Consider the following 25,687-nt stretch of genomic DNA (forward strand, 5'->3'; position numbering starts at 1 on the left):
AAAAGTGTATTCCCCATCAGTTGCAACTTGTTGCCGGCAGTCACTGTCAAATCAGTTGAAGTCCCTTTTATGCTAGCTTAGCAAATCTCTGTGATTTCCTTGTAAATACTGGTTGCTGGGGGGAAATGTGCATCCACAACTGGTTGGCAAGTGTTTGCTTGCAGATGCTAGCATTACATTTTTCACACAGTCAAACTTCTCCCTGTGATTGCTCTGGTCACTAGCAAACATTTGCAAACTACTCAGAAAGTGTTAGTGAAACTGTGAGAGGTGTGATGTGAAACAGGGAACGTTAGCATTTGGTGTTAAAGTCGTGCCTTTTGAAATGTGTATTGCAGCAGCAAAGCTGCTTTTACTCTTTGCGGTTGGTGTCATACTTTCTCAAGTTTCACTGCAGCCTGAGAGTTAATGGTAAGTCTTTGCAAAAAAGTCAGCATCTTCCATGCAAACTATGGCCAAACGTGGCAACAGCTTTGGTGGACTGCACTCTTTGCAAACAGTTTCAGCTGGCAACAGTCAGTAACTAAACCCCATGCGGTCGGGGAATTCACATTTTTGCCTAGACGTGACGGTTTGTGTGCAATTTTATGCACAGTGCAAGTGGTACACAGCAACAATTAAAACAGTACACAGTTATTAAAGAATGTTATTAAAGGTTTAAAAAAAACCCCGAAATATACTTAAAACACTTTAAACCTGTCTGTTATTGTGCACAGGTCTGACTGTTGTGTGAGTGTTTTCTTAGTTTTAGAATAGGCAGTTAGTCTCCTGTTTAATCAAACAGGAACATCCCTATTAAATTGTCTCTAGGTACATCTTAGCTTTTCTTTGCTGCTACCTACATAATATAGTAGTCATTTATGCTAAGTGAAGTCATTTAAATCCTCTAATGACATATTTCAAATTTGTGGCAGATGCTGCTTGTGCTCTGTTGCTTTTCCAATATTTTTTCATAAATTAGGGCCACTAATTGGATAATTATGCTGTATTTTCTTTACCGACAATCAAGACTAATATTTTTCACTATCATCTTTTTCAACACTAACTCTTCTTTGAAACCACAGAAGACAATAAGTAAACATAAAAGAATGAGTGAAGTACCCCCAAACACTTTAATGTAATATGCATAATACATACAGAATGGCAGATGCCTGTACTTTCTTATTAGTGAGTCAGTTTCACACTAACTCCTGCCTTTTGGCCAGAAGTTATAATCAAATATACATAACTTCTTTCTTTGTTCAGACTTTTTTCCCTACATAACTAGGGACTCTCTGATCCCTGGAAGACTTAGTGCCTGCCTCCTGTCTTTCTGGCCACTGAAAGATAGGAGGAAGGCAGATACGCTGTGGTTCAGGAGCTGTTACAATTAAAGCTAAACAGTGCTGACTAGATCATGCCTATGTGTCTACAAAACCAGAAATGCTTTAGACAACTCATGCCATGCAAATCGACCTCTTGCAGATTAATTATATCTAAACTGCCACTGCATGTAACAGATGACACCATCTGCACATCAGTACAGTGCAGGCTCAGACACACCTACCATCATTGGTAAGGTTACACTAATGAAGCTATTGCAGAGGAGTGTGAGCAGGTGGTGAACGGGAGCCAAAGAAGGGTCAGTAAGGCAGCTGAAGTGACACTCAGCTCAGAGTTTCTAATTGCTGTATTGGGGGAAACATGGGGATATGACATGTTCCTACTTTGTTTGTTGCAGTATGGTGTGTGTGTGTGTGTGTGTGTGTGTGTGTGTGTGTGTGTTTGTTGTGCTGCTGTCATTGCCAGATGTTGTTATTTGTTAATAAGAACTGTAGAAAATCTGTTTTGCGGGTAGCATTCACTGAATGTGCTGATGGATATTTTCTTATAATTGTACAGTGACCCACACATAACACTCTTGTGATAAATGACACCTTAGTGCCTCAGTATAAACTGAGATTGGCTGTCATTATAGTGTAATTGGTTGTGAGGGTAATGTCCACACAAGGGGTGAGAGAAATATTTATGCTGATGCTGTCGTACTTGGCATGCAGGAGGCAGCACACACTGCAGCCAATTTTTGTGTGTATTTCTGTGTATGCACCTAAATGTTAGTTCGTGTGACACTGCAATGTGACATCAGACAGATGTTGAACTAGGGAGTTAAAGAGTTAAAGACCGGATAATGTCCAGTTTTGGTCTTGCATGCTTCTCTAAAGGGTAAATTGTAAACGTTCAGGGATGTTGTGCATCTGTGAAAACACAAATAGTTTCCTGAAGTGTCTCCAACATGTGTTTACTGATACTACTGTGAATTTGAAAAGCTGCTACAGGTCTCTAAGACTTTTTCAAATAATTTCAGTACTCTTTTAAACAGTCAGCATTCCTCACTTGCTGATATCAGGATTTCAGGAACAACCCATTAAGCAGCTGTTCAATTGATTCCCATTAGAAAGAAATGGCCAACAGCAAAAACAAGAGCAATTTTCACCAACATTGAAACCTCAGCTTTGGCAATTACTCTGCTACTGCAACAGGGGTGCTGTGTTCACTGACAAGGAAGGTACATGACTCTTAGATCTTTTCAAAGAAGCTGCGATTCATCTTTTGGACATTAATAAACTGAGAATCCTTGTTAGGAGGATGAGACTTGTTGACACTTGTAGGCTTTCAACAGCAGACAGACCAGAGAGAATATAAAAGTACATGTAGGTGAGCTAAGAAACCAATCAGTCATCAAGAGTTCTCTTTTAAACAGTATGGTTAATATTCCCCCAGAAGTGCATGCATCTTTCTCTGCTACATGCTTAAATTTCATGCAAAGTACAAGAGCAGAAAATTAAGCAGGATAGCTGCTTAATTTTAAAAGAACACACACCATGCATGAAAACTCTCTGTTATTGCTACAGAAGTCTCATTCATGTCCCATCAGTAGCTAAACTAATATAATGTTCTCAGCCATAAAACACATCCAACTTTCACAACAATGTGAACAAAAGTTTAAGTGACCGCAGCCTGTGGTCAATCTTTGTTCCAATTTTTGCCCGTTGATGGCCCGTGATGTTTTCTACATCATAAACCAACACAAAGAAAACAGCTTTTAATCACAATGCATCACCTCAGGGACATTTTGCATGCTATGTTAATACATTTTAAGTTGTTTTGTTTTTGTTAATCTCATTTCTTTTCACGCTTTTTACTTTGAAAAAATCAAGGTAAATCAGTTACAGTTACACTGTGTCTGCATAGACACATGCACACACAGACACACACTAGTGTGACACTTGCAACATGACACCTGCTCTCTCCCTAACAAGGTTTCGATCAAACTACTTTAGGAGATATTAAAATTTTCACCAAAAAAAAAGAGCAAAACCAGTTTCGTGTAGTGAAACTAATTTTGATCATCTCACCCCATCTCGTTGGGGTCTTCCTTTCACTGCTGCACATTTTGAACTTCTGAAGATCTGCCATGTGTCCTGTCTGTTTCAACTCCAGAACAATTTAGTCACTAAACTGGCAGTCCAGCAAGCAGAAGGTGGAGTTGGTAAGTGGATTGCTGGAGCCCTAAAGCTGATTTTGCTGATAGATGTTTGGACCTGACCTGAAGGCCTGACCTCTGGGGCAAACTGTAAATTAGATTTTTTTTTTTTTTCATCCAGCACAGACTGTGGTGCTGTGTCGCCTGTTTGTCATCTCTCTACCACCATCAGCAAAAGAATCATTTGATATACAGATATTATGAACTCTATGACAGTGAGTGTGCTGCATCTCCTGGGACCAGTTGAAGTTGTGGATGGCGTGACAGCATTAAGGCAGAGAGGAGAATGGAGACAAAAGAGGAGGCCTGTTTGGGATGTGAGTGATAGATGGCATGGCCAGGGAAATGGTCTGGAAGAGAATGCTGCGTCAAGCAGTCAACTGGCCAGGCATCGATTTAATCTTGTGCACTCTCCTGATTTGACCGCGTTACAGAGAGATTGAAAAGCCTAAGTGGATGTGGGCCTCTGTTCACTCACCTGAGCACACAGCACTGATAAGAGCACAATGAAGCTAGAAGCAGGCTGAAACACTGGCCGAAAAACAATGGGGGTAGAACATCACAAGACACAGGGTAAGACAGTTGTTTCAGGCCTGCTAACAAGCAGCTAAATCCACTAGAGGGGCCGCTCTATCGATTTATACCGGGGTTGGAGAAGTCACAAAGCTTATGCAATTGGATCTTGCGTATCCAATGGATTTTGACTCAGATATCTACAGAGATCCCTCTGGCTCTAAAACTATTGATTGGGCTTAAAAGAGGTTATCTAATGAATATTCTAAATGGTGTGCTAACCGTGAAGCATGTGTGTTTTGAATAAGTTTGATGGATTCTAATAAAGCATGAGGACTATCCTGTGGTCTGTTTATGTATAGCAGAGGGAAATTGATATTGATCCCACAACCATCCATGGTTTCTGTGCTACATGGCACTGCTTCTTTGATTTTTGCTGACCCTCTGCAGCCTCCAGTATAGGCGTTCAAATGTCACAAAGTAATCTTTCATTTAAAGAGAAGTTGTTCACGAATAGCATTAAATGTAAATGATCACATTTTGACATTTAGTCTGCTCACATTGCATTGTGGGATCGGTCGATGTTCAGGATTAGTTGTAATCCTGGGTATTTGGTGAACACATTCATTAATGGAGAAATGTGTCAACTGTGGACACTTTTGCTGACTTATGTAGTTTTGGAAAATACTTGAACATGCGCACATGCGTTCTGCCCCAGTCACTCCGCTCAATAAACCAGGCATCGGTTCTTCTTCACCTCTCCTCTCTGCCTGCACATTATGCACTGGTGCACATGCAAGTAGGCGTGCAGACACACACTTGACAAGCTGCATAAGCAGGAACCTCACAGGTCGACACACCGTGGACCTCTCGCATGTTTTTAAGATTAAGTGGCAGCCTCACCTTGACCCCCCGTGACCTCACTGTTGTTATGAATGCCATCGCTGCACTCTGGGATCCCATTAAATGAATTGTCTGGGACAATCAAAACAATATTAATTTTAGTGCTATGGTCATAACAGGCTTCTATTTTCATGTAGATAATGACTGCCACATTTAATCATGATTGCTTATTGATCTGCTCAGTATCCTCAGAGCATTTCTCATCAAACTTGTAAGCAAACAAAACCATTCCTCAGTAGTCAGATAGTGTAGAGTTATATAACTGCAACATTAGATGCATGACCAAAACCAGCATTTCCCGGCATCTATAAGAAATCCCTGTTTGCAAGTTATTTGTTTCTCAATTCTAAATTGGGTGTTGCCTGCGATCAGCAAAGATTTGCATGCTTATATGGCATTATTTAAGCATTGCTTACACATGATTTATAAGGGGAACGGTACACAGTTGCACCTTCAGCAAAACTGCTTGTATTCATATAGCTACAAACACATGAGGGAGCTGACCAGTAGATTCAACCCCAGTTTTTTTCCTGCTGTCCACTGACCAGAATACCAGAGCAACTGGGAGCCTTTTGCCTTTTGTTTTGCCCAAAGGCAACACAGCTGACAGCACAGTATCAAGCCGAAGTGTGTAACACACATGTCACCAAGTTTCCTCCAAGAAATCAAAGAGAAATCCAAAGTGGTTTTTCTTGGAGTGCTTTTTTCTGACACTGGCTTTGAGTCAGGTGAAAAATGATTAACAGGCAACAGAAAACTGCTTTGTCACCAGTTTTAGGCAAACAATGACCAAAACTCCAAACTTTAGCCTGTAGCTGCATCCACAATGAGCTGTTCTAAATTGCCAGTAGTTCATACAGGGTGCTCAGAGCTCCGTAGACATTACTGTCATCATCGTCTCAGTTTGAACATGCACAGTAAAAACACTGCAATTAATGAAAGAAAAGAGAAAAATAGAATCGAGGCATCTTTTTTTCATTTTGTTTTTTTGTTTGGTTATCTCGACAACATTTGTAAATAGAGACAGTACCCTTTAAAAGTAATGGGTTAATAACCATTCAATAGTTATTTCTCTACTGCATGCTTTGGCGAGATACTAGTTTGTAACAGATTCCTTAATGAGGCCTTTATGTGTGTGTGATAAAGAAACCAAGATGCAGTGATTTTGACTGAAGGCTAAAAGCTACTAGTTATCAATGTATCAGAACCTTACTGCCTCTGACGGTTGGTTGTTGCAGTGGGTTTATAGTTGCCATAACCTGTTAATTAAAGTCTAAATAAGAGATACCCTTCTGCCTAAGGTAGTGGTAGATGTTATTTTCACAATATTCATCTGGACAGCTGATGGCGCAGCAACCTCCTTATGGCCGCTTTAGAATTTCAGCTGGCTTTACTCAGCATTCCCTTTTGTGAATCTCACACATTGTTATGCTGAGATAGCAAGCCCAGTGTATAGTTCGTGCTCAGCGAGGTAGCCTGCAATACCTGAGACACTGAGCAATGAATGTGCGTTCTTATTTTTTGTTTGTCATGCGTATTTGTATGGTGTGCACAGATAATCAGGTTGCATAAGGTGGAATCTGGGACACTATGTGCAGAGGATATGCCACAAGGTGCTGAGCGTGCCCTGCTCCCTTGCTCACTTGCTCATTTGGTTGGTTATTCGAAGTGAAGCATCATTTGTGTGAAAACAGCAAAGAGATTATGTTGACATACTTTTGCCATGTCCAGCTAAGCTTGACAAATTTGGGTATTCAGCCTTAAAAGATTTCAGTTCTTGTGGGGGGTTTTTCAACTTTTTCTCTGTTTCTTTAAAAATTCATTAGGAGTCTTTGGCATATTACACTGAGGTCCTTAAGTTACTTGGAAGCAAAGCAGGAAATAGTCCATTTGGCATGTGTTACACAATGAAGCAGGCCTTTTCAGCTGCTTTGGTTTTCAAAAATGAAATAAATCCTGGTTTATGATATTTTTTGTGCATCTGAATGTGACTTGTCGTATTAAAAAAATCAGTAGATAACATGCCTGACAGCTGTCTGTATACTATATGATTTGAAAACATCCCTTGTTGAATTTCCCTTGTTTATTATTCATGTTACCTTGATCACATGAATGCCATTTACTGAAGAGCTTTTTGGCTGAATCACATATTTGCCATCCACACAGACTGCATTACTGGGGTAGTTAAAAGTAATGTTTGAAGGCCTCCACTGGGACATAAAATGCAGGCCAGAATGGACTCCAATGCAGTGCTTTGAACCACTGGTCTATGCTCACAAAAGAAAATCAGAGAGAAGGTGAGAGAACAACGCTTGGTAAGAGAAGGGTTGCAGGATAACATTACTTCCTTTCTTAAATTTTTAAGGGGCCATCAGAGATCTTTCCTTTTGATATATGCAAAGACTCTGGCTGACATGGAAAAGCACTGTACAGATGTTTGATTGTTATAAATTTTAAATATGAAGAAATCAGACTACTTTGGGTTTCTTGGGTCAGCTCTCTACTGTTGTCATAGATTCTTTTACCTTTTATTTGTCTATATTGCCATATATTTGGGATTAACACCAAAAGTAAGCAGTTATGGGCTGTGGGTATGACTCAATTCTCCAGCAGGAAAAGTAAAAAGAAGTAAATTTCACTGAATGATCCAGGCTGATAATCAAAATGACAGGAAGACTGTTTTTCCTGAGATACATCTTGAAGTAATATATTACAGTACTAAAGGATCCCATTTTGGTATTGTTTTGACTTAAAAAATTCTACTGTAAGTCTTTTAGTTGCAAACCAGGCACCAGTACCAGTATTTCACTGACAGACTGTAGCTTCAAATGATAAAATCTAACAATAAAATGAAAAAAATACTATTACCAATCCAATAGAAGTGTTTTAATTTAAGATATTGATTATGTGTAACGATTTGTAAGTCCTGTCACATAGTGGAGAGCAATATGGTGCAGTTTGGTGCAGTTTTTCATGTTTCTGTCAGGATGAACTGTAATGATTTATTACTTAATTAATGCTAAATGAAGTCAGAATTTTATGCCCCAAATCTTTAAAACTAATTTAGAGTCCAAAACATTAATTTTTGTTAAGTAGCAACTGACAAATGTAAGCAGGCTGACAAAGTAAATAAATGTTAGGTTATAATCGTCATTACTTTAATACAATGACATTTGAAATGAGCCTATTTAGAACCACACAGAAAGAAGAAGAAAAGCTTTTAAAAAGCTGCGGTCCATTAACCACCTTGTACTTTATGACAGGCTAATCAATGATAATAAGAAATAAGTGCAGCAAATAACTTTTAAAAAAATCTGAGTGTAATTTTTCCAGTCTCAAACATTTAAAATGGAAGAAAACAATTCTTAGCCTTGGCTCACATGTGGCCACATGGCAATAATTTATTGATAAATTTGTTCAATATTGAAGTACCACCACTCTCATTTGTGGTCAGCATTAAAGCTCTCAGGAAGACATGAACAAAAAAATGTGTGAAAAAGAGCACGAGCGGGTCAGTAGCTGGGGTTTGACTTATTTATCGCGCCCTCTTACGAAGTACACTCACAATAGAGTGAGCTGTCAGGTTGCTGGTATGAATGAAGACGAGATTGTATATGCCACACAATGCCTTTAATTATGTCGCCGTCTCTTCCCTGTCAGAAAACACAAAATGGATCAGAGGCCATAAGGGAAAAAGTAAGTAAGCAATTATCTTCTTTTGTCTGCTATTGCTGTCAGTCAGTGGAGGCTTGGATTCTAAACGACACCAATGCAAAAGCGGAACCTGAGCTCTGATAGATGATGTAATAATAGTGCTGCACACAACATTTTAATAAAGACACTCCATATCTCCATTTGTCATTTCTCAAAAGTGACTTGATTTGTCTTGTGAAACTAAGACATCCAAGTCATCTAGTAATCTGGAGGCCTTCATATATTTCCTCCAGAGGTGCAGTTAATTAAATCAGGTGTGCGGCTGTAGAAGAATAGGCATTACAAAAGCTCATGCTATGAGCAAAGGCTTGCTGATCTCGCACACAGTGCAAGTAATTTTCCACACAACAGAGAACAGTTGGTCATCTTGGCTTTGCAGCTTGTTGATTGCAACTCTTCATGTAACACCTCACTTTAGTTTCTCTCCCTTCCTCCTACTGTAGGTAGAAAATGGGAATACTGCATGAGAATTTATTTGCTGAATAAAAATGCATTAGTAGCTTGCTACTGTTGAGCAAGAATTGTATCAAAGCAATTACTCGTTCATTGCAACTCTTACTTCGAATAATCTATTCCATACAATGGAAATAAATGGGATGTATAATTTACCTCTTGTGCTCATTTCCATGTGTATGATTCATAATTTTTAAAAAATTAAATAAAATAAAGATCCATTTTTACCTGATGCTGGCTTCTAAGCTCAGCCCATCAGTTCATCCTCCATCCAGAAAAGGAAAATGAAAGTTCCTGTATCTGGAAGGATCCCCATGTTAAAAGACTTCTGATTGGCTGCCTCTCATCTGGTTCCCAAGAGAACAGTGTCCATATGTGTGCGTGATATTAGTTGGACATGATGCCAGTGATTATGTCACAGTTTCTAGGACAGAGGTTTGTTTGTTGTTTGGTGAGCAAATTTAAAGTGAAATACTTGAGTCCAACAAAATATTAAATTAAAATGCTCACATATCAAGACACCATAATGAGTAAATTGGAACTGTCCATCACTGAGACCTGGTCATTAGAAGTTTTAAAAAGTCAAGTCACAACTCTGACTCGATTTTCTAGGATTATCCCTGCACTCTGTGCAGATACAAGTCTGGAGCTTATTTGTTATATTTTTAGTTTACACTTCTCATTTCTTTGGTGGAATAAAAAGCCTTCTAGTGGGATCCTTGATGAAAGGCATATGAGAATGTGTGTGGCATTTATTTGGATAGGTTTGTCCCCCCTTCCTATATTAATCTGTATAAAAGCAAAATCTTATACAGAAATTGTTGATGGGATGGAGATTGGAGACTTTTTCTGTCAGTTTGACATCCAGGTAACCCACTTTTGCTTCAGCCTGTTTACTCTTTGATTATCGGGAGAGCTGAGGGAAGCACTATCTCCCACCTGCCAAAATCAGCCTGGCAAGCTGTCACAATAGCAATGAAGACACATATACCACCTGGGTGTTTGTAGGTGACACACATTCATGCAAAACTGCAACTGTACGCACACATGCACTGCTTTGTTATGTTGAAGTGCACATAGTTTTGTTTTGACAACAAACTATTCCTGTGGTGCTTTAGAAAAACATTATATGTCTGAAGGTATTAAGAAATCATAACAGCAAAAAGCAGGCCACAGTTTCTACACAAACGTACCAAATTTCCTGAAGCTGCTTTGAAATGCCTCCCATCTAGATATTAATATTCTGGCAAACTTTATTAACTTTCATAAACTTAAAAAACAATAATTGTGTGCACAGGTGTGAATTTATTTTAGATTTTCTCTAAACCAAACACACTCAAAAGTGTCATGGGTTTGCAGGAGGAGGACCCAAATGCAGACTCTTAAGGCAGGAGAATAAACTGAAAGTGCATCTTTATTTAAGCTGGTAGAAAAGTCCAAACTCCAAATAACAAGGTCCTTGCAGTGATCTTATAGTTCAGGCAAGGAAGACACAAGCAGCAAAAACAGGATGCTGTGAGAACGACTGGGGGGAATACACAACTATATATACACAAGAGGGGAATTAGAGGAAGTGAACACAGCTACAGGACATGAACAGAATCTAGGTAACGAGTCAAGCAGGAAATAAAACTAAATACAAAGCACAAGAGGCGAAGGAGTGCCAAAATAAAGTGAGAACATAGACGGGGGAAATAGACATAGACACCATCTAGCTGTTGATTTGAGGTGAATACAAAGAATTTGGAAGCAGTCCTCCATCCTCATAATTCAGTCCACTTTGTGCAGTGTGCTAGGACCACTGGCAGCAAAACAGGTCCAGAGCATGATGCCACCAACACCATGCTTGACATCTTGTACAGTGTTTTGTGTTCGTTAATACTCCTAACATACACTGTAAAAAAATGTAATATAAAAGTATTTTACTGTGTATTTTACAGTTTTGTACTGTTCTTGTAGAATATCATTAAATTCACATAAATAGACTGATTATACATTTCAAATGTAAATTAACGTAAAATCACTGTAAATGTAATAAAACATAATTGTTTTGTTTGTTAAATGTATCTGTCTGTACATATGCATATTTAGATTGTTAAAATACATTCACAAATGTATCATAATTTCACAAATATCTGTCCGTTATTTGAAAGATTGAACTGTTAAATTCAAATGTAATGCTATGGAAAAAATATATAAAATGATTCTTATAAACTTTTACATCAAATAATAATAATTATTATTGTCATTTAGGGCGATCGTGGCTCAAGAGTTGGCAGTTCGCCTTGTAATCAGAAGGTTGCCGTTTCGAGCTCGGACAGTCTCAGTCGTTGTGTCCTTGGGCAAGACACTTCACCTACCACCGACTGGTGATGTCCAGAGGGGAATTATAAAGTGGATTATTATTATTATTCCTATTACCGCAGTCATTGACCTTGTTTATAGGTAATTTCATTGTTTAATCACATTAAAATGTTCCTAATTTAATGTTTAAAAGCACTTGAAAAAGGCACAATCCCATGTAAAATTAGGGCAACAAACTATATTGTCATTACTAACCGTATTTTCATGAGAAAGTTATTTTCTGTTATTTTCTGGTATTATTTTGGCGCCCCGGCTGCCAGAATATTAGTGTTTTTTTAGGATTTTTACGGTGTACCTCTTATCACTGGGACCAGTTAGCCTAGTTTTTGTCTCGTCTGACCATAAAACCATAAAACTTTTCTCTAGAAAGCGTTTAGCTTTTTGATGTGGGCAGCTGCAAGTTTCAGTCAACTTTGAAGGTGTTGATTTTGGAGCAAGGACTTCTTTATTGCCCAATAAGATTTGACGTGTCAAGTTAAAAGACACTGTAGCACCTTCAGCACTATCATATTTGAGCCTGTCAGGATAGAAAGTAAATTCTAACTTGTGAGCTTGTTGTTTAAAGTCATTAAACTCAAGTGCACCAGTGCTAACACCTGACCAGTCACTCACTAACATATGTGGGAAAAATCTTCATTGGGATGAGTAGTGCTTTCTCCCTCCTTTATTTTTCACCATCCAGGCGTCCAACCCCCTACTGCTACAGTTGGGCTGTTGTCCAAAAGATAAGAGTTTGGTCATACTGAGCAGCTCCCATGTGAAGCAGGGTATTGCTGATAAAGAGGAACAAGCACATTTCTCTTGCTTTGTTCATGTAAATGTGAATTGAATGAGCTCAGGAATACTAGCACCTAAAAGAAGTAAAAAGAAGTGGTCTTCAGAGGCTAAAGTAGTCAATAACAGTAAAGAGTCAACATTTGTCTGTTGTTGTTTTGATTGGACAACATCTGGCATGCGTGTCTTTGTCAGTGCTTCAGTTGCACAGAGCACATTATCTGAGTGCGTGTATGTGTGAGAGCATTGTGTCCTAAGATGACAGATGAGAGGTTTGCATCAATATTTGAACAAAGCGCTCTGGCATCTCTTTCGGCTGAGGCCATGCTGGTTTTAAGACTCTGAGAGGCAGAGCAGAAACATATTGCTTGTGTGACTCACAGTGCAAAGAAATTACAAGTTGGAGAGTAGATTTAGCGCTCCGGGCATTACTGCAGTCTGACTGAAGTCACTGTGAGACTTGCCTGGGGATAGGGAGGAGAAAAACTGTAGGGAGGAAACAGAAGTGTGACTTAAAATAATGGTATAAAATCCATCTATTATCTGTGGACCAGCGTTGTTAATCAAACTTTAGTTTGGCAAGTTATTGCCAAAGCTATCAATGGGTTGTGCATAGTGGAGTCTGTTTTGGGGCATAGTATTTGTGTGCATCCTGCTGGCGCGCATAACACATTGAGTTTAACAGTTCATTACCTGTCATCTTGTCAGCAGGACACCTCTTGCTAGAGGCTGATGGGTTTTGATGTGGTTGAATCACAGATACTAAACATAATCAAAATTTCACATGTTCTGCGCCTCATTTGCCATTGTACCAGGAGATCAAGAAATCCTATTGTTCCATATCTATCTTTCTCCTGTGGCATACTTGTCATTCAAAAATCTTGAGTGGGAGTGGGGGGGGGGGGGGGGGGGGTGTCAATAACAGTAAAGAGTCATAACTGCAAAGGTTGCAATTATGCAGTCAGCTATAGTTGGCTGAGGAGCATAAAACTAGCGCATTTTAGTTCAGACTCATGGCTTATGTGCATTTCCTGAAAATGCTAAACATTTTTTTTTTTGTCTTCCTCCTGTACACTCGGTGATCTCAGCAGATGCTCCCCCAGTGCTTCTCACGATCTTCAACACCCACCTATCATCTGCTTCACCAATCTCCTTCCACCCCCATCTCCTCTGCTAGCTTCACCTCTGATCCTCAAACTAGACAATCCATCTGCTGCACCGATTTGCGTCAATAGTGCCTATGAAGACACCTCACACTGGGCATATATAATTAATGCAGCGTTGACCATTGCCAAGCTGTATTTATTCATGTATTTACAAAGACACATTAGCCTGAAAGTCAGTGTTTACACAAAGGCAAATAGCAGCAAATCCACAAATGTGTCTCTGGTTCACCAAGAAACTTTGCACCTTCTTTTTTCAAACTGTGACTGAAATGGCAGCACGGTGAAATAATTAACAAATAATTATGCCACTGACCCTTAATCAACAAATTTAGAATTAATTAGTATGTTTTTTTGTTAACCCGTGTACATACAGCTGCTTCTACTTATTTTTATCCTGAAACCTCTCGTGTGAGTTAATACCATTTCCTGTGTTTCTCTCCAGTTTGTTGTGTCATTTATTTGGTTTCCCAGGCTAATTAAAAGAGAACTGGAGATGCAAGATATGTTTTAGTTGTAATTATGTTACCAATGCTCCATCTACAGAACATTAAATGAGGTCCAGTTACTCATATGTAAGAATAATACAAAACATGAGACGTGCTGTAAAATGTTTCAGGCTTCGAATATTGGACAACACATTAAGGGAATGTTGCATTTTATTAAAGCCATACATTCTCCTCCTTTCTTTGTTTTTCTCCCTTTGTTTCCTGCAAACGCCCACACAGTCAAACACATTTTTCTCGTCTTTGCACTGTTGTCGTGCTTATAATCTCTGTACTGAATGGTATACGCTGGAGAATTGTTTTTGGTGCCTTACACCTGTTGGAAGTTTGAAATCAGAGGTCACACATGTGCCTCTGTGACAGAAAGCAATCTAATTCAATTCGCTACAGTGAACATTATGCATGAGACAAGAGACCCAGGAGCCACAAAAGGGACACAAGTGAGTAAATGTGCATTTAAAAAAAAGCTTCAAAGTGTAGAGAGTGGTGATGTGGTGACAGAAACCGCAAATGTAAGTTCTTTTTCATCCATTATGACTCTTTCAAACTGAAGTAAGCATGCTTTGTGTGAATGAAGGAACAGAAATTATCAAACCCGTCTATGTGGCACTTCATGCCTTGCTGTATATTCAGTTCCTCTCACTACAGCAGGAATAAAAAGTGCTTGTTGCAGCAAGCAGCTTTTCAGGGTGACCAAAATTAACGGGCTATATTAGCTATTGGTATCAGTATTTACAACAGCCAATAAATAAAAAGTAAAGTAAAGAAGAGGTATGGAATACTCCCCTCAACCATGTTATGAGTGCTGATGCTGCACTTTGCAATTTCCCTGTTGGCAACATGCATGTTTGTTACGCCACAGACTTAACAACCAGCTGATCCAAGCAGACACGAGTATAAACAAGTAACTAAACAAGTAGACATTAATGTTTTGTGTGTCTGAAAAACAAAACAATAATTAAATGACCAACATATAAGAATGTCAGATTTTTAAAATCATCACAATTGTTGATATCAGTCTTTAAATTCTTATATCAGTGGTGCCCAAAACCATACTGCAAAGACAGCAATGATCAGTTAACCCAGAAGAAAATATTTACTGCAGATTGTCAAGTTTGAATGTTTGATCATTTACAATAAAATTAAGAATCTCTAACTTTTATTGTAGTTTTATTTTGATGCAGAGAGAAAAAACAAAAAATGCATTACATAAAAATTATAAGCCCATCTGACTTAACAAATAACACTCAAACTTTTTCTTTTTTGAAAAAAACTGAGCAATCACACACAGCACATCCTGGAAAACAGTACATTATAAAGCCACCTATACAGCAAGAAGCTTCAGCTCAATAATGAGGAGAAATTTTGTGCCATTCCTCCTAATTGTGTCATAGACTTGCGTTAAGATCAAGACTTAAAAAAAAAACAAATTTTTTGTGTTGGGTCTGTGTGTTCATAAAGTGTTACAACCACTTCCTGTTAAGAGCAGGGCTTTAGGTTCTGAAGGCAATTGGCTCCTTAACAAAGAGGATCCTTCTGCAATCAGTTCTGCCAGGAAATGGAATATACATGCCATTTGTGAGCCATTCACAGGCTTTGTGTGGAATGTGGGTTGTGTGATTTTGTGTGACATTGGGGAAAATATCTATAAAGGCAATGTGGATCATGGTAAGCCTTTTTGCACTAGATGCTGGGTGAGAAGAGGTCTTGTTGTTAACTTTTCGTTTCCATATTGATAGCTCGCTATGAAAGCTGTGACCAAAAACAGTATAGTTTCTCCTCTTTCGTGATATTTTGATATAGAGACATGGGTTATTGCATCAGTGAATCCCCGGGAGCCAAAACAGAAGACTAAGTAAGTAAAGGTCAAAAAGGCTCTGCTTAAATCGGCCAATGTCAGTAGCATGCAGGTAGAAGCAGACAACACAGACAAAGACCAGACAAACAAATATCAGATTCAGGCAAAGGTCACAATAAAGCGGGCACAAACTAGCCTAGCTCTGTGGGATGCTATAAGCCTACTGAAGACTATCTGGAAAAAAAACTGATATATTTAAACTGATGATAAAGGAATGAGCACCAGATGTGAAGGGAGGCTGGAAGGTCAAGTGATGCAGGTGGTGGGGATATCAAGGTAACTGTAGGGCGAGGAGAAGTTTAAAGGTTTGGCATAGAGACACAAGAGGCTACTGGCAGGGAAAACAGCAGAAGAAGTGCACACGTAACATCTGGGTCATGATCTGTAGTCTGAACTCTAAGGTTGGGGTGGAAGTCCATATAATGTCTGAATTTGATAAATTTCCATCCATCCATTTTCATCAATTTATCGAAGTCAGGTCACCGTGGCAGCAGGCTATGGAAGGTATTTCAGATGTCCTTTTTCCCAGCAACATGTTACAGCTCCTCCTGTGGGATCCCAAGGCATTGACAGGCCAGACAAGATACAAAAAATCTCCAGTGAGCTCTTGGGTCTTTCCCAGTTTGGCTCACCCAGAAAACCTTTCAAAGGGAGCTGTCCTAGAGGCATCTTGATCAGGTGCCAAGAATTTGATAGGCATAAAACAAGAAACAGCAGGAAGAGGACATGTTGTTGGAGCCCTGTGTTTGTGCTGGCACAGTCAGAGTACCTACATGATCTTCAGCAGTTTGTGTGTCAAGATGTCAGTTTTCCATAGCTTCAGCTGATGTTTGACATGGATACAGGAGAGCGATGGGACATTTGAGTGTGCTGAATGTAGAGGAGAATTTGGCAAACACCAGCTTGTCTTTCTGAATCACAGCTGTCATCTTTCTCTTTGGGAAACAGTCTACCACCCAAAAGATTTACCGAATTAGTCCAGTCAGCGAGCGGCTTCTCCCCCTCATTTTCTTTAGATAGCAAAAGCGAGGAATATATTGAACTGACAAAAGAGACCACACATTGCTTGTAATTTTGCATATGAGGAGATGGCGTGTTAAATTGAAACATTAACAGGTGTCCTTTAAAGATGCCTTAGAGCTAATGTTATATTAGCAGACTGTTTGTGTTTATGGTACAAAAGTTTGTTTGCTTGTGATGCTGATAGAGAGGCAGGGAGAGGAAAAGAAAAAGAGGGTGTTTAATAGAGCCATCACTCAGCCCTTTGGCAGTGATATCTTGTTTTCCTCTCAGAGTGGGCTAGATGTGTTGGTGCCCCTTATGTGTTATTGCCAGGCGAAGGCATTGGTTGTAGATCACTGTGAAAACCGTGAAAGCACAAGGTGCAACGGTTCCCTGAATGACAGTGACGAGAAATATTGATAGGAGAAGATTCAGCCTGTCCTGTGAACATGCAGATGAACCAGTATAAAATCTGGCCACAAACTGAAAGAGTGCATGTTGCTAGAATGTTAAAAAGTATAACGTAATTTGAGCCAAATTGCAGAATACTTGCAGGAAGTAATGTGTGCATACCTCAAGCCAAGCCTGATTTTATGTATGTGTGTGTGGACTGGACTAAAGGTTACTTCACCTTGCTTTGATTTTACAACCACTACCAGTTCAGTACTGAATGATGTAAGGTGTGTAGTAGGCTTGTGTTGCTCAGACCTATCAAAAATATATTTAGGGCCAGCTCCATGTAAAGAAATGCTACAAGACTTTAAATCCTATAGCTTACTGGCAGTGAGTGTAAAGATTTAGGAGCGGGGGTGATGTAGGTTTTTCTAAAACTTAGTTTTCAAGTTTCTTTGGCTGTGTTTATAAGATGAAACAATGCTGATTTTATTATCACTTTTGCACGACAGTAAGGTTTAAGACACCCAGGATTTTAAAAATCTTTAGAAATTTTGAGAGATGTATTGTTAATGTGGTCATTGCATTTGGATGACACATTTTAAACATAAGGGAACCGAGGACTGCTCCCTGAGGAACACCTACATTTTAAAGACTGTACCAGGATCTAGAAGCACTTCAACCCATCTTCTCTAAAACAGCGTTAACAAGCAAAGAAGCATCCTACAGTATAGGCTTTGCTTGATGTTTGTGATATATGATCAGTAGTTTCAAGAGCAAATAACATAATCTTGCTGCCTAAACACTTAAGTCCTTATGTTTCCAGTTATACACCGAAATTACCCAGCATTTTAAATCAGAGCAGGTTCTTTTCCTGTATCTGTCTTATTATGTTCCAAACAGCTGAATAAAAACTGAAAACCTGAACAGACTACTTAGTGAAATAAACCTGTAATACTTTACTAATGCAGATGTTGATGGTACAGGTATTAATAGCAGAGGCATTAAACTGCCATGTTGGTAAGCATTAGTATAATACCTGATCTATTACCAGAAGAGTCATTACTCTGAGTGCTGTTGCTTTATTTGACAACGATTTGTTTGCGTATTCTTGCTCCCATCTATCATTTTCTGGATGCGCTCTCACGTCTATGTTTTGCATCTATCCAAACACAAACATGCCATGTCAATGTGCCGTTCGCAAAACAAATTGGAGCACTCTGTACAAGAAAAGCTTGCCTGCGGCTAGTCATTTTGAAATTAAAAGCATGTCTCTTTGTTCAGCTTCAATTCCAGGAATGAGGGAGAGAATGTGAATGTGAATGTGTCGCACGGTGGGGAGAACACCAGGCAAGTGCTGTGATTTTCACAGCCAAGGAATCACACAGACACTTTTTATCTATTTCCCTCGATCAGGAGACATCCGGCAGGAAAGGTAGGAGGATTAGATTAGCTAGAGAGAGGAAGAGAAAAGGGGAGAGTGGGTTCTCTAATCCTGATGGGATTTTTCAGAGGTACACACATCACTATGGAGTGCAGTGTGCAGTGGGGAGTTGGTATCAGGAGGGGAGGTGTGCGGGACGGTTTGCCTCACTAAACCCTTCACACTTGCATGAAAGAGGTTCCAGCAAACTAGGGGATTAGTCAGAGTGTAATTACACTTGTGGGCCTCAGAAGAAGCAAAACGTGTGCCGACTGGAACACATCTCAGACGGGCAAAGGAAGAAGGGAGTAATGCCTGTTAATGTGTTGCCAGTGTCTGTTCAGTGAATTCTTAAACTGAATTAGCTGTCTTTAGTGAACACCAACAACTGACTCCAAAGCTGCTTTTATAGGACTATCATTGATCTTCCTGATCAACATTAGGATGTCTGTATCTTGATCAATTTCAGTGAGATATTTATTGGAGTAATTACACTTAAACTTTTTTATAATAGCTATTTTTACTTTGTGGGAGTGCTGTCCATAAATTCAGTTTGTTCATTGAAAATTGTGTCTCATCACTCAAATTCTAGCTGGTTGTGAAGTAGTGTTTATATTTCATGTTTAGCACTATAGCAGGTTTACCTCATATCTCAGTTATCCCGAGAAATTCCCGTAAAATTGGCATTCTTCACTTTCTAGCAAAGCTGTTTCGCTGCTGTTTTTTGTTACCTTTTTTTTTTTTTTTAAACTTAAGAAAATAATATATATGTTGAGTCAACTATTGATGCTAACTGAAGCTCAGGTGTTGACACTCTCTTGTTGTTTTTGCACAACTGTGCACCAACTTAATGTGACTGAGGTAGTAAAGACCACAAGCTGGGCTGGTTGCAGAAATCCAGAGGAAGAGGATGAAATGAGGGAATGCAGAGAGACAGCTAAGTTAGCTTTATATGATATATGGATTTATATAGCACCTTTCTAATCACTTTTGAGCACTCAGAGCACTTTGTACTACATTCACCCAAACACAGTCACTTTTTCTACACCCAAGCACTATTATCTAAAATTCACATTGTAGATCCTGGGGTTCAGTGTCTGGCCCAACGATACTTCAAACACTGACTATTGAAACTGGGAATCAAGACCCTGACCTTATGATCATTATTATTATTATTATTATTATTATTATTATTATTATACAACACACTCTACCACCTGAGTAATAGCCAATATTGTGGAAATACTGCATACTCTAATTAATAATGATAGATTATTGTTTAGTAGGTGATGTGGCCAAGCAAGTAGCCAAAGTAGAGTTTTCCCTGGACATTTTAAGGAAAAGTAACATAACTGATTAGCATTTTACTTTAACTTTTACTTTAAATTTCTGTAGTCTATTGATACTAGATAGTGGAAAAGGGGTGGGATTAAATAAGCTTATGCTTCTTCCTGCTCCTTTTTGAACATGGACGTTATTTGGAGTTGTGGTTGCTCGTTTTCCTTTTGTTTGCTTTGTTCATTTGTCTCTTTTAATTCTATTTTTTTATACTTTTTCAACATGTTCAAAATAAAGATTCAATCAATCAATCAATCAACAGTAACTCAAGTAAATTAGTTCAGACTACAAGTAAACCTTGTGCCTGCACAACATTATTGCGTAGTTAACAGAAAAATGTTTTCTAACTGGGATATTGCATTTAGGGTCAAGTAATTTGTTTACATTTGGGTGGCACATCACCAGCTGCTAGTATCTCCAGGTTTGCAGACGGTTGTAGTCGACGGTGTGTCTTTGCCTGTGGTGAAGCAAGTTTGTTTTGACCTTTAGTGAGAAAAGTTTTATTGTGTTTGTTGCACAGCACTGTGCTTTGTTAAAATTATTGAAGTAGCTCTTTTTATATGTACTGCAATGTCACTGGATGCTCACACTTGTGTGTCAGCTCTTGCTGCAAAATCTGCCTGAATTAGTCTTGTTATACGTGCACTAGGGAGCGCAGGAGCTCGGGGTTGCTATGACAATGATAAGGTATGATCAGACATGATCTTGCATTATTGTTTCATCAGTCTGAATTTCGTTCTCATTTAATCCTTTAGGTCAACGAGGTGAAGCCCTCCAACATGGACAATCTGGGACCCTGCCTCACTTCCTGGAGGAGCCTGTCGATGCCTACATTGTCAAAAGTAATCCCATCAAGCTCCGGTGTCAAGCTCGGCCTGCGCTCCAGATCTTCTTCAAGTGCAATGGTGAATGGGTCCACCAGAGCCAGCACATGTCTCAAGAGCACACTGACCTCACAACAGGTACAGAAAGTTGTTTTTTTTAACATACATAACATGTGTAGGATGTGTGTATAGCGATAGTGTATGGTGTATTAAAAGAGTTGTATACACACATGATGTGTAAATGTACACATAATACTCAATTCCATCCTCCCTGTCAAACCGTATCTGGCATTTTACATTATGTGAATATCACTCATATCGCAGACAGCAAGCACTGAAAGTCTCAAGCAGGAACTTTGCTAATGGGGCTTTGTGACAATGCCTACGGCTACATCCAACCCTGTAAATGTATTTGCCTCACTTCTACAGACTACACTCTGTGTCACATTTGATCTGAGCAGAAATGACAACTGTTAGAGCATGAAACGCATCAACTTGTTCAATTTTGGGATTAGACTTTGAACTCTGAATGGTGTCTTTTACTGATGCAACTTACTGAAATCCAGTTGTTGTTTTAACTTCAAAATAAATCCATTCAGACCACAGAGGCATTTTTCCCTCTTTTCTAATACTCTTGTCAGTTTTTGTTGCATCACCTCACGATGGGTATAAATATCTCATGATTGCACTTGTGTTTATACAGCGAATTTAGCTGTAAAACAAAAATAATTATACTTCCCTTTTTCCTCATAATGTGCTTGTATTGTAATTAACTTTTTACAAGCGTATCTTGCAAGCAGCTCCTGTTTTTATTTCAAAAAACGTTCGTTTTATTTGTGGTCTTGTATCCATTTGTTCACAATACACATAATCACCCGTACTCAAAAATTAAAACTGTAAAAAAAAATGTATTAGTTGAATGATGGTTGGTGCTTCACTTAACACACAGTAGCATGCATTAATTCCTCTCACTGCTAACAACGGACCTCTAAATTTTTACTGCCTCTAGTCTGGATTCATAGCTCTGCTCCCATCTGGCTTTTTATCACCACTCATATCCGTCTCCAGTAGGACGGTCATAAGGAAAGGGATGTACAGAAGGCAAAGGGTTTCCAGAGACAGAATAGTATCTCCTCAAGTAAAATAGTTTTTTCTGACCTGGACTGTGTCAGGATGTTCTAAACGCTGGCTGCTGGAAGATGTATCGTAATAGTTTATTCTGAACTTTTGAGGAACTTTTGCAAAACAGAGGCAGAACACAGAAAAACTTAAGTTTTCCATGTACATCTGTATTTAGATGAATTGTTAAACTCACTCAGATTTTTAATGCTATTCTGAGGACTGTTTTCTGTCCTCCAACTGTTGTTATAGCACCAAAGATGTGGTGACAGTAAAGATAAGAAGCTCTTGCAAAGTAATTTAATAAAATATTTGATCAAACATATACACATATGTACCTATATATAGAGAAACTGGTAGAAACCACCCCCATAAAGTGACAGCTTGATCCTCCTACAAGTAGGATTTATATTTTGTTTATTACAGTTATACTGCAGACTCTTTGGAACAGTTCTGTTAAGCATAATGCATTTTTTACTTGAACTTAATAAATTAAGTTTAAGTTTATTAAAGCAGTAGGATCAGATGAATGTTATTAAAGGAGCCAAAACCCTATGCCACTCTGCTGTCTTTCTCAGCTCTGATGAGGTTCATTTTATTATTATTATTATACTACACACAGCATGATCAAGAAACTGACCTGACAGCCCATTGTTGATCAGCGGTGCTAGTTTCAGTCATTGTGCAAAAGTACTGTTTATAAGGTTGGGAAAATCTGCAGTCAGCTGAGAAGTCACTTGGATGAGTGACGAAAACATTTCTCCCACTGAAAACTGTCTTAAATTTTTGAGCTTAAGTTTCTGTCTCCGTGTTTGAGTCTACATTTGGGTCCTCCATTCCTGCCTACACACAGCCGGACCATGCATGAAAACATACTACACACTGGCTTTTGAGTCTGGTCTTATTGTTACACTACTACTCTACACTGCTATTTTGAAGCCAGCTTTTGTTTGTTTGTTTATGTTTTGCTTTTTTCCTAAAAACCAAATTATATTTCCCTTTTCCTGATAAAGTGCTTAAACTATGTTGCAACAAGAGTTTCGAAATGGGTTAATTATACTTGAAAAGCACAGAAGGTGGAAAATATGGATCTAGCCACAGTGATGTCATCGACTGCTGTGTGAAGTCTGTTTTATTTTCATTGTCACCATCTTGGTAAAAGGGGTAGCCATTGTTGTTAGCCAACTATTATAACTTTTATAAGTATTTGAGAACTGGGAGAGAAGACAGCATTGCAGCTAGAACTGTTGCCTGTGATGGTCGCGGGATAGCGTTTACACAGTTTCTCTGTCAGTTTAGGCACCTGGCTGCGTATTGGTTCATTTCAGCTTAGAAAACCATTTTTGGAGATGTCATATTTGGGAGCTACAAGGGGTCCATCATCATCCTCATTTCAGGGTCTGCTTACAAGTGAGGACACAGGAGATTGACAGATGGATTGGTGCAGTGTTTGCAGTAATGTAATAGGTGTAGTGGTCTGTTAGGATGAAGAGAGAACTGAACGTGAAAGTGAAGTCAACATCCTCACCCGCCACTAGCTATGGGTAGTGTCCAAAGAATGAAACTGTGGATTCACGCAGGACAAATGATCTCCCTCTGAAGAGTGGGAGTGGGAGGGTGAGGTGCTCAGTATTTGGTGAGGGGCTCGTGTCAAATGGACCCAGTTTTTGTGGCTCAGGCGTCAACCATAGAATGGATAGATGGCATTAAATAGCCTTAATGATTCAGTGGGGTATTTCCATATTTTATACAGTCTGTGTTTGGAAGCCAGATTCAAGTGGGCATTTCTGGAAGTGCTGTTTTTGGTACTTCTGTGTGACATATTTTTAGACCCAGAGCTTGCTGGTTGACCTGAACACTGAAGGACATAAGGGCAAAGTCAGTGACAAGCTGATGAACGTAGAGGAGTTTATAGTGACTAGAAGGCCTCAGAGTCACTAAACACACGCATGTGGCACATATTCAGGAAGACAAAACAGTCACTAAAAAATATTTGCTCGCTTCTTGAGGTTAAGAAAAACACAGCGAGTCTGTACTGCTAGTTACTGATATTCCCTCCTCTTATGTGTGTAAGCAAACACACATGTGCAAGCAAACACACGTGTGCAAACAAACACACGTGTGCAAACAAACACATGTTACAGATCCCGACTGATAGATAGACATCTGACCTCTGCTGCATATTTCAACATCTAACCCATGCCAGAGTTATTTCATTACTCGTGTATTGTATATGTCACGGTTCTGGGTCCGTTCGACCCAGCATTTTGAGTTCCTTATGTTTTGGTTTATTCTGCATCTTGGAGTGCTTTGGGGTTGTCTGGTGTTTCTTGATTATTTGTGATTTGTTAGTTACTATTTGAATTCTATGTTCTGTTTATTCAGGTTTAAGGAATTGTTGCCTATTGTTTGAGTTGCGTATTATTAGAGCTCCATGTTTCTGTTTACTTGTGATTTGCGTTCTCATGTTTTGTGTGGGTTTAGTTCCGTGTGTCATTTTCTGTCTGTGTCTCAATGTCGAGTCTGCGTCTTTGTGTAGTGAGGTCTTGTTTCCTGTTTTATTGTGAAGGTCTGCGTCTCTTGTGAATGTGTTCAGTTTTACCTCTTGTCTCGTCTCGTTAATTGCTCCCAGCTGTGTCCACCACCTGTGTGTAATCTCCCTGTGTTTCTCTGTGTGTATTTAAGTCGTGTCTTCTGTTATTGTAGTTGCTGGTCCGTCTGTGTATCTACCATGTTCTGTTCGTGTGTTCTCCCTGCTGTCACGGTCATATCTTCCTTCACGTTCAGGTTCGTGTTCTTGTTCAGGCTCAGTAGTTTAGTTGTCCCAGTATAGTTTAGTTCTCCATTTACCGTTTGTCCATCTATATTTTTGTGTTTAATAAACCACCCTCACACCTTTATAAGTGCCTGCGTTTGGATCCTATGCATGTTCAGAAACAATAAATACTAGCCTATTAAGTTCTTCATTCAGGCACATTAGTCCATGCTGAAGTAGTATTAAACTCTGAGGTAGATACACCAGTGAAAACAGTAAAAGTAATTAGAGAGCAGAAATCATTTGAGTTTAATGTATTCATTATAAGTGTCTGTTATTGATACTTTCTTTGGTCAATGCACCCTAATGGTAAATTGTACATTTTCATGATTATAAAATAATCTGCTTACCTTACTGTAATGACTGTAGTGTATATATGTCTGTATGTGTTATATCTCAGCAACACTTTGCACAAACATTATCAGATATACAGCGATTATTAATACTATATGGTTTGAAAAAACATTTATTATAAATTCTTTTGATTGAGAAAATGCAATGCTACATTCTACATTTGCATGTTTCACATTCTTTTTTTTTTTTTCTTTCTTTTTTTCTTCTTCTTTTCTTCTTCTTTTCTCTCTTTTATCCTAAATGATGAGGAGGACCAGAATACACAGCGCTTGTTCCACCTCCCTGTGAATGTGTGTTATCTTTCCTAGACTAACACAGGCCCTCATTCATACTCAGGTCTTTATAACTGGCCAAAGAAAGACTAATTTGGGTGGAGGTTGTTTTTTTTTTGGTGGAGGGGGGCAGCATGGGGGAGCTGTATTGTTTGCCTAATCCGTAGTGACTGGGAAGTTGTACACTGTGCAAATAGTGCATATTTGAGCAGCTCCGCTCCAAAGTAAAGCTCCTTCTGCCTTAAACGTTGAGATAAGCACTAGGCTTGGTTTTATTCAGAAAGCACTGTCTTAACGGTCATATTTTTTGCGGTGGGGGGGGTTTCCTCGTGGCATTTTGTCTTTTGTCTTATAACAGATCAGATAGTGTCACAGG

The 25,687-nt window shown here is 39.0% G+C and overlaps 1 protein-coding gene across 1 annotated transcript in view; it reads left to right on the plus strand.

Moving 5' to 3' along the window:
- Nucleotides 1-25,687, plus strand: part of LOC146629274 (netrin receptor UNC5D-like) — a 188,961-nt gene that overhangs the window by 98,478 nt on the left and 64,796 nt on the right. Inside the window, exon 2 of the mRNA XM_085358470.1 lies at nucleotides 20,683-20,889. Within this exon, the coding sequence (XP_085214596.1) occupies nucleotides 20,683-20,889 (207 nt within the window). The remainder of the gene's footprint in view (nucleotides 1-20,682; nucleotides 20,890-25,687) is intronic.

This window comes from Diplotaxodon limnothrissa, linkage group LG7 (genome assembly GCF_057381915.1).
Source record: "Diplotaxodon limnothrissa isolate DT_005_m linkage group LG7, D_limnothrissa_male_GT1.1, whole genome shotgun sequence".
NCBI lineage: Eukaryota > Metazoa > Chordata > Actinopteri > Cichliformes > Cichlidae > Diplotaxodon > Diplotaxodon limnothrissa.